The sequence below is a fragment of the Wolffia australiana genome, chromosome 13 (genome assembly GCF_029677425.1).
Source record: "Wolffia australiana isolate 7733 chromosome 13, ASM2967742v1".
NCBI lineage: Eukaryota > Viridiplantae > Streptophyta > Magnoliopsida > Alismatales > Araceae > Wolffia > Wolffia australiana.
Window position 1 is genome coordinate 14,148,211 of NC_135847.1, and position 7,780 is coordinate 14,155,990.

At 40.3% G+C, this 7,780-nt stretch overlaps 1 protein-coding gene across 2 annotated transcripts; it reads right to left on the reverse strand.

Moving 5' to 3' along the window:
- Positions 1–4,298: 4,298 nt before the first annotated feature.
- LOC144711428 (myb-related protein 308-like) lies at positions 4,299–5,591 on the reverse strand. Of its 2 annotated transcripts, XM_078585428.1 has the most exons (4): positions 5,131–5,591; positions 4,927–5,056; positions 4,698–4,863; positions 4,299–4,617 (listed from the first exon to the last, which is right to left on the reverse strand). In XM_078585428.1, exons 1-4 carry the CDS (start codon positions 5,261–5,263, stop codon positions 4,357–4,359), a joined length of 690 nt encoding a protein of 229 aa, XP_078441554.1. In that variant the 5' UTR covers positions 5,264–5,591; the 3' UTR covers positions 4,299–4,356. The 2 variants fall into 2 exon arrangements, with proteins under 2 accessions (XP_078441554.1, XP_078441555.1); XM_078585429.1 differs by having other exon boundaries at positions 4,299–4,863; positions 5,131–5,568.
- Positions 5,592–7,780: the final 2,189 nt, after the last annotated feature.

The window sequence follows — 7,780 nt, forward strand, 5'->3', positions numbered from 1 at the left end:
TCTTAATTCGGATTCTCCTTATATATTTTTATTTTAGATTAAAGAGAAGTAATTAGTTATTTTTGAATTATTTGTGAATATATCATGAATATAATCTATATATGATTATTAATTAATTAACTTTGTACTATTTTACAAGACTGAGGTTTTCATGTAGATATATATAAGGCGTTCCTCAATAAAAATTTAGCATATACATGTTTTGCTACCCTTTATGTATTTACATAAAACATGTGGTAAATTTCAAAAAAATGACATTTCATAACATTTTTTTATACTTAGGTCATAACGATTATAATATTTGAACTTATTTATATTTCCTTTGTAATATTATAACATCAAAGTGAGAATGATTTTTCTGCTTCAACTTTTTATTAAAAATTTAAAATACTTATGTTCCAGCATATATTTTCTCTTTAAAATATTTTGATTTATAATATTCTTTAATTATTTTTCTAAATTTTTGAAAATGACCATACTTGTAATTTTTGTTATTGCTTTGGTAGATAATTTGATCCATTGACCTATGGTTAAATGTTATCTCCCTTATAAAATATGAAGATATTATCTTCTAATTCGTTTTAATTTAATTTTTTATTTCCTGATTTAGTTTCTCCAAATAACTGGTGAATGTTATTATTTATGGTTATGAGTTTAAGGTAGTGAGGACATGTTTACCAAGTGTTGCCAAAATCATTGAAGGCTCTATTATTTTTAATATATATATAAAAACTATTTAAAGGACTTGATTTCAAATTTATTCATATCCACCCTCTTTTGACATTGGACTGTTATATAATAGATTAAATAATGAAATCAAAATTCCATTCAAGAGATTCCTTAGTGTTAAATTCATGCATATATATATCTTTCTATATATCCAAATCGGAATTTAAAATTAAAAAATTTTAATTCAATCTTCATACTCATTCAATTCTTATAGTGATATTTGGGATAAATGGCTTGGTCATGGTTTAGTAAGGTACTAATTCATAAACATGTTATCATTATGCAGTGGTGACAAAGTGTTTCATGGTATACTTCTCTCAGAGGGAATAAATAAAATCTTGGTTGTATTATAAGAAAAATGACATAAAATAATCTCATGTGCTCAAAAAGAGAATCTACTCATAAAAAAAACAAAATATTTTTTACAGAATTATCCATCACCGCTTGTAGTAAAGGTTCATAAAAGATTAGCCATGTATTTGTATTCTATAATTAATAATAACTTGTTTATTTATTTTCAATACGATAGTAACATTAAAATTTCTTACAAAAGTTGGAAAAAATTGAAAGATACTTAATAAATGTGCCTATATAATTTATAATGTGATTTCTGACGGCTAAGTACTTAATTCCTACAACTAAATCATTTTGATATTAAATGACGTTTCACTGGATTGAAAATTCCCATTAAGATATTTACTTTGTTACATTGTTTCTAACCTAACAGAGGTAGTTCTCATATCAATATACTTTCCATCCTGAGGCATCCGTTTGTGATTTTTAGATTCAGAATTAAATGAGCAAAATGATAATTTTATCAAATGCAACAAAAGAATCAGACATGTAATATTTCTAAATCTGGATAAAATGTCTTAAACCATTCCTTCGAAAATCTTTAAATAAATGGTCCATCCAAAAAGTCTATGCTGTAGTATGTGATACCTTTAAATTGTTAGGCTCAATTTAGAACCTAAAAATAATATTATTTTTCCTGTATTCCCAAGATATCAATTTCTACTGGATGGGATGATCTTCCAGAAAAGTAAAGTGATTCTGACTATTTTATGTATTCGATCAAAATAATGCTCTAATTAAGGCCAAGATCTGAAGCTCTATTTCAGTAGAGTTAGTTATTATATATGATGTTACTGATACCTCTTAGCTGTGTGGCAAACTGAAGCTTCTCCTTCACATGGCTCATTACAAAAGAAATTACTATCTTTGTTAGGAATTTACTATTCTCCAAAAGCATCAAGGCTTGGTGAATATTAACTTAAATAAAAAAAGTTAGACCTTTCTTTAATAGTGACAATATCTCTAGTTAACATGGTAAGTTGATGTGCCTGATACTAGTGTTTTCATTTGTGATATTAGTATTATATCCATCTGGTATTCAATATCATAAAGTCTAATATCCAATATCCAAGTAAAATCAAAATGATTTCAAATGAAAAGGGTCAAGATGGTGGTGGTTGGCAATACCAGATATCAGATTTCAATATCCATACCAATTATCAACATCCTTATATTGGATTTTGGATTTTTGTAAACAAACTTTGTCCTCAGTCTAGGGAAAAAGTTAAAAAATGAATGTTGTAAATATTTTTTATTTGAAACCAATGGCGAATTAAAACCTTAGTCACGATACACTGTATCCCAGAGCCTACACCTAGACACACTCTCGACGTGTATCTTAGATCGTCAAAGTCATCCCCTTTTGCATGTCCTTGGTACGGTGTCATGCATATTATACTAACATAAGGAAAACTATTTAAAATATTTAGTTTGATATCAGAAAAATGATATCCGCAAATTGTTATATCGTCATCCAATCTTTAAAAGTTAAAACGAATCTGGATGCCAATCTTGGAATGGATATCAAAATTGGCTAACAGTACTGCACCAACCGAGATCCCACACCATCTTGTTATCCAGAAGCAGATCTAGCTAGATGTTGGATTTCCCCTTTATGATATTTGGTTTAGCATCCGGCCCAATATCAGCATCTGATTTCATCCTCCAGATAGAATAACACTACCTAATACCATAAAATTGTGACAGGAAAATGTGTTCCGCTCTCTGAAAAGGAAAATTAGATAATATGAAACTTCCCAACGAGAATATTTAACGGTGATGGTTCTTAAATTTGGTCATTTTTTGGATCTTACCGGGCTGAGCCCAACTAGCCACTCCGACATCATACATGAATAACCAGTTGGAAATTTACGTTGATGTTGGAAGAGAGAGAAACTGGGTGTCTTTCTATGATATCGGCTGCCAGAACTATATATTTTTATTCCTCGCATTACTTTCATTAGCTACGCACTCCAACTAGAGCCCCAGTCTCTCGTGATATCTCTCTCTGTCACTCCCCTCTCTCTCTCCTCTCTTTCCTCTTTCTCGCTCTATATCTCTCTCCCTCTACTCTCCTCTCTTTGTGTCTCTCTCTCTCTCCACTCTGTGTCTCTCTCTCTCCACTCTCTGTGTCTCTCTCTATACTCTCTTTACATCTCTCTCTCCTCTCCTGTGTGTCTCTCTCTCTCTCTCTCTCTGTGTCTCTCTCGTCTCTCTCTCTCTCTCTCTGTGTCTCTCTCGTCTCTCTCTCTCTCTGTGTCTCTCTCGTCTCTCTCTCTCTCTCTGTGTCTCTCTATCCTCTTTCCTCTCTCTCTCTGCCTTTCTCCTCTCTCTCTCTCTGTGTCTCTCTCTCCTCTTTCCTCTCTCTCTCTCTGCCTTTCTCCTCTCTCTCTCTCTCTGTGTCTCTCTCCTCTTTCCTCTCTCTCTGCCTTTCTCCTCTCTCTCTCTCTCTGTTTTTCTCTCTCTCTCTATGTGTCTCTCTCTCCTCTTTCCTCTCTCTCTGCCTTTCTCCTCTCTCTCTCTCTGTTTTTCTCTCCTCTCTCTATGTGTCTCTCTCTCCTCTTTCCTCTCTCTCTGTTTTTCTCTCCTCTCTCTCTCTGTCTCTCTCTCTCTCCTCTCTCCTCTCTCTCTGCCTTTCTCCTCTCTCCTCTCTCTTCCTCTCTCTCTATTCCCTCTCTATTCCCTCTCTCTGCCTCTCTTTCTATTCCCTCTCTCTGCCTCTCTCTCTATTCCCTCTCTCTGCGTCTCTTTCTATTCCCTCTCTCTGCCTCTCTCTCTATTCCCTCTCTCTGCCTCTCTTTCTATTCCCTCTCTCTGCCTCTCTCTCTATTCCCTCTCTCTGCCTCTCTCTCTCTCACCTCTCTCTGCTTCTCTCACTTCCTTCTCTCTGTGACTCTCTCCCCTCTCTCTCTCCTCTCTCTTCCCTCTCCTCTCTCTCCCCTCTCTCTCTCTCCTCTCTCTTCCCTCCCTCTCCTCTCTCTCCTCTCTCTCCCCCCTCTCTCTCTCCTCTCTCTCTCCCCTCTCTCTCTCTCCTCTCCCTCCACTCTCTCTCTCTCTCTCCCTCTCTGTCTCTCTCCCTCACCTCTCTCTGTCTTCCTCTCTCCTCTCTCTCTCTCTCTCTATCTCTATCTCTCTTTCTCTCTAGCTCCCCACCATCCTATCCGTGCGATAGGGCTCGCACCTTGAACTTGATCTGGAAAGTCCACCCTCCGACGAAACGACCCTCGACGGGAACTTTTAAGTGAATGTCATTCGATCGATGGAAGCCGTCTCTTACTTTACATAGTTATTCCTAACGCTTTCATCCAGCCCGATATTGTGTAGAAGAACGAGAGAAAAAAAAAAGGACAAGAAGGCCATCGACGTACATGGCGCTTCTTCGCTTTCTTCCTTCACTGTTTCTTCGGCTGGCCACTCTCGCAACCGCAGGACCCTCCTGTGTGGAATCCGAGACGGTCGCAGAAGCACACGGGAGGTCTTACTTGCTCCTGCTCCAACTCCTCTGACGATTCTGCCATGACGACGGATGCCTCGCTGGAAGAGGACGGCTGGTTCAAAGGGCTGAATGGAAGGCTAATGGAGAGATCGAGATTAATAGCGTTGTTGCTGCTCGCCTCTTTCTCCGTCTCCGACGAGGCAGCGGCGACATCGCCGCCGATCATCTGGTGAGTTTTGGGATCGACTCCCCGGCTCAAAAGCTTCCGCCTGATGTGCGTATTCCAGTAGTTCTTGATCTCATTATCCGTTCTCCCCGGAAGCCGACCCGCGATAAGAGACCACCTAACAAAGCGTTGGAGATCAAGATCCTGCCTAGATGGGCTTCCAGCACAACAATTTACTCACTTGTTTCCCATAACTTCATGGAGTTTGATGATGAGCTCGTCTTCTTCCTCGGTGAAGTTCCCCCTCTTGAGGTCCGGCCGAAGATAGTTTATCCACCGGAGCCTGCAGCTCTTCCCGCACCGTAGGAGGCCTAAACATAAATGGAATAAGAAGATTGGCAATTTCCCGATCAATTCTCTGATGGGTAAGGAAAAGAAGGAGAACCTGCGACCTTGGGAAGAGATCTCCAGCTGCCCTCGCCGTGAGCTCGGATGTAGGCGATGAGGCGCTGGTCCTCCTCCTTTGTCCAGGCGCCTTTGTTCGTGTGGACCTTCTCGCAGCACGGCGAGCGGCCCATTCTCTGCCTTCTTCGTCCTTAGAATCTGCGTCAAGCGCTGCTCCTCTTTCCTCCGTGTCTCAGTTTATTGCCAGTTGCTACTTATCCGAGTTATACCCCTCGACGCAGAGATCGATAGTGATGTCCAAGAGACGCGATCCGCCATGGACATTTGACCGAGTTGGTAGGTAGTTACTCAAGTGGAGGGAGAGAGAGAGAGTATAATGGGTAGGTAGTTCTGCGATGAAGTTGGTGTTTCTCTCTCGTGGGGAGGAGATCGCTCTAGTCTCTCGCTCTTTACCTTCCCACGCGCGTTCTAGAAGCGGCAGGCCGCTATGGCAAAGAACGGTTGGCCACCAAGGAAATCAGCTCGCTCTTTCTCTCTTTATTTTCCTTTCTTTCGGCGGGCAATTTTTAATGATACGCTCAGATCAGATGCGCTCGCCTTGGTTTCCGACGAAATAGACATCACCATAAGCCCGTTGTCATTTCAGAGAGAGAGAGAGAGAGAGAGGAGTCCCTTGTAGGGGTAGGTACGAACACACTAGAATCTCTTCCCAGGTGCGAAACTCACAGCCCTCCATCTCTCTACCCTTTGCCCCTTTGGCCTTTCTTGCTTTCGGTATCTCTCTCTCTCCCCTCTCACTCTCTCCCCTCTCTCTCTCTCTCCTCTCACTCTCTCCCCTCTCTCTCTCCTCACTCTCTCCCCTCTCTCTCTCCTCTCACTCTATCCACTCTCTCTCCTCACTCTCTCCCCTCTCTCTCTCCTCTCACTCTATCCACGCTCTCTCTCTCCTCTCACTCTCTCCCTCGCTCTCTCCCCTCTCACTCTCTCCCTCTCTTTCCCTCTCACTCTCTCCGTCTCACTCTCCCTCTCTCCCTCTCACTCTCTCTCTTTTCTCCCTCTCTCCCTCCCTCTTTCTCTCCTTTCTCCTTCTCTCCCTCACTCACTTTCTCTCTCCTCTCTCCCCTCTCAATCTCTCTCTCTCTCTTCGCACTCCCTCTCTCCCTCTTACATTCTCTCTCCCTTAACTCCCTTTCACTCCTCTCTCCCTCACACTTTCTCTCTCCCTCTCACTCACTCTCGCACTCTCTCTCCTTTAACTCCCTTTCACTCCTCTCTCCCTCTCACTCACTCTCAAAATGGCTCTCCTCTAACTCCCTTTCACTCCTCTCACTCACTCTCACACTTTATCTCCTCTAACTCCCTTTCACTCCTCTCTCCCTCACACTTTCTCTCTCCTTTCTCCCTCTCCCTCTCTCTCCCTTTCTCTACTTCTTTCTCCCTCTCACTCTTTATTCTCTCCTCTCTCCTCTCTCTCTCTCACACACGTGTGTGTGGTTCTTGATTTATATGTCATCTTTTGTGCGTAGGAACACTGACCATGCTTCCCTGATTATTGATTGAAGTCATACAAGGTTTTTTCTCGACGAGACAAACTATGGAATGGTCTATCATTTGAGGGTGAGATTGGCCTTCGTGAATTGTTGATGTCCATTAAGCGAGCTCTAAAATTCTAAGAGAGGGATTCCTTTGTTCTGATTTTTATTAAGACCTTCATCTTCATGATATCAAATGATGAAAAAAGATAATTTACCTGACTGCTTCTCATCTTCATGTGTAACTTTGACATTTCCTCAAAAGCCAAGTTCAAACAGAAAATGCATCATTCGTTTGATGCACAAACTAAATCAGAAGTTCATGATTACACATATGATTTAACTTAAATCTAGAAATAAAAACCCATGCACAATGCACAAAAGGATTGGGAATTCAAACGGATCATTCGAATGTTCGATCGGGTAGAGCATTCAAACGATTGAATCCGAAGCTTGATCCGATTACTCTCGGGTCGGATTGAATGTTTGGAAAAAAATGAAAAAGCAAGACATACTCTCAGGATCTCTTCTCGCTGACCCAGCGGCTGCTGTTTCAACTTTTTGTATTCATTCATCTGCATTCTACATCGAGATTAAGCTTTGGAGGTCTGCTAAGGCATGTTCTTGGTTGATTTGTTGATTATTCCTCTGCATTATTCTCTTCTGATATCTTCCATCTACATTCTGCATTCGGATAAGGCTGAGGTGCGATAAGGCATGTTCTTGGTTGAAACATGAAAGATACTATTAGGATCTTATGTTTGTAAATAAGTAGGCACTTGTGGATGGTAATGAACATGCATGGGGCATATCAAAAGCCCTCGATTCCTTTCAACAATCTATCAAAATTATTTCAAATTCTTCTTATAATTTTCAAAGAGTTTCAACTTAACACAAAAATGGAGTTGAAAAAAATGCTTTCCCATGATGAAGAGTTATACGATATGTAAAACTTCATTTCTTTCCTATGTGATCATTGTCAAAGAATGATCCTAACTTATAAAGTGATGACCATCACTTTCACTAAGGGAATTTTTACATGGGTTGTGCAAAAGATATCTACCAAATATACTTTACTAGTTTTTCCTAATCAATTCTACCTCCAAAGACGTTGGGCAAGAACCTAAAGCAGCCACATGTGTGCATGATGGACTTCCA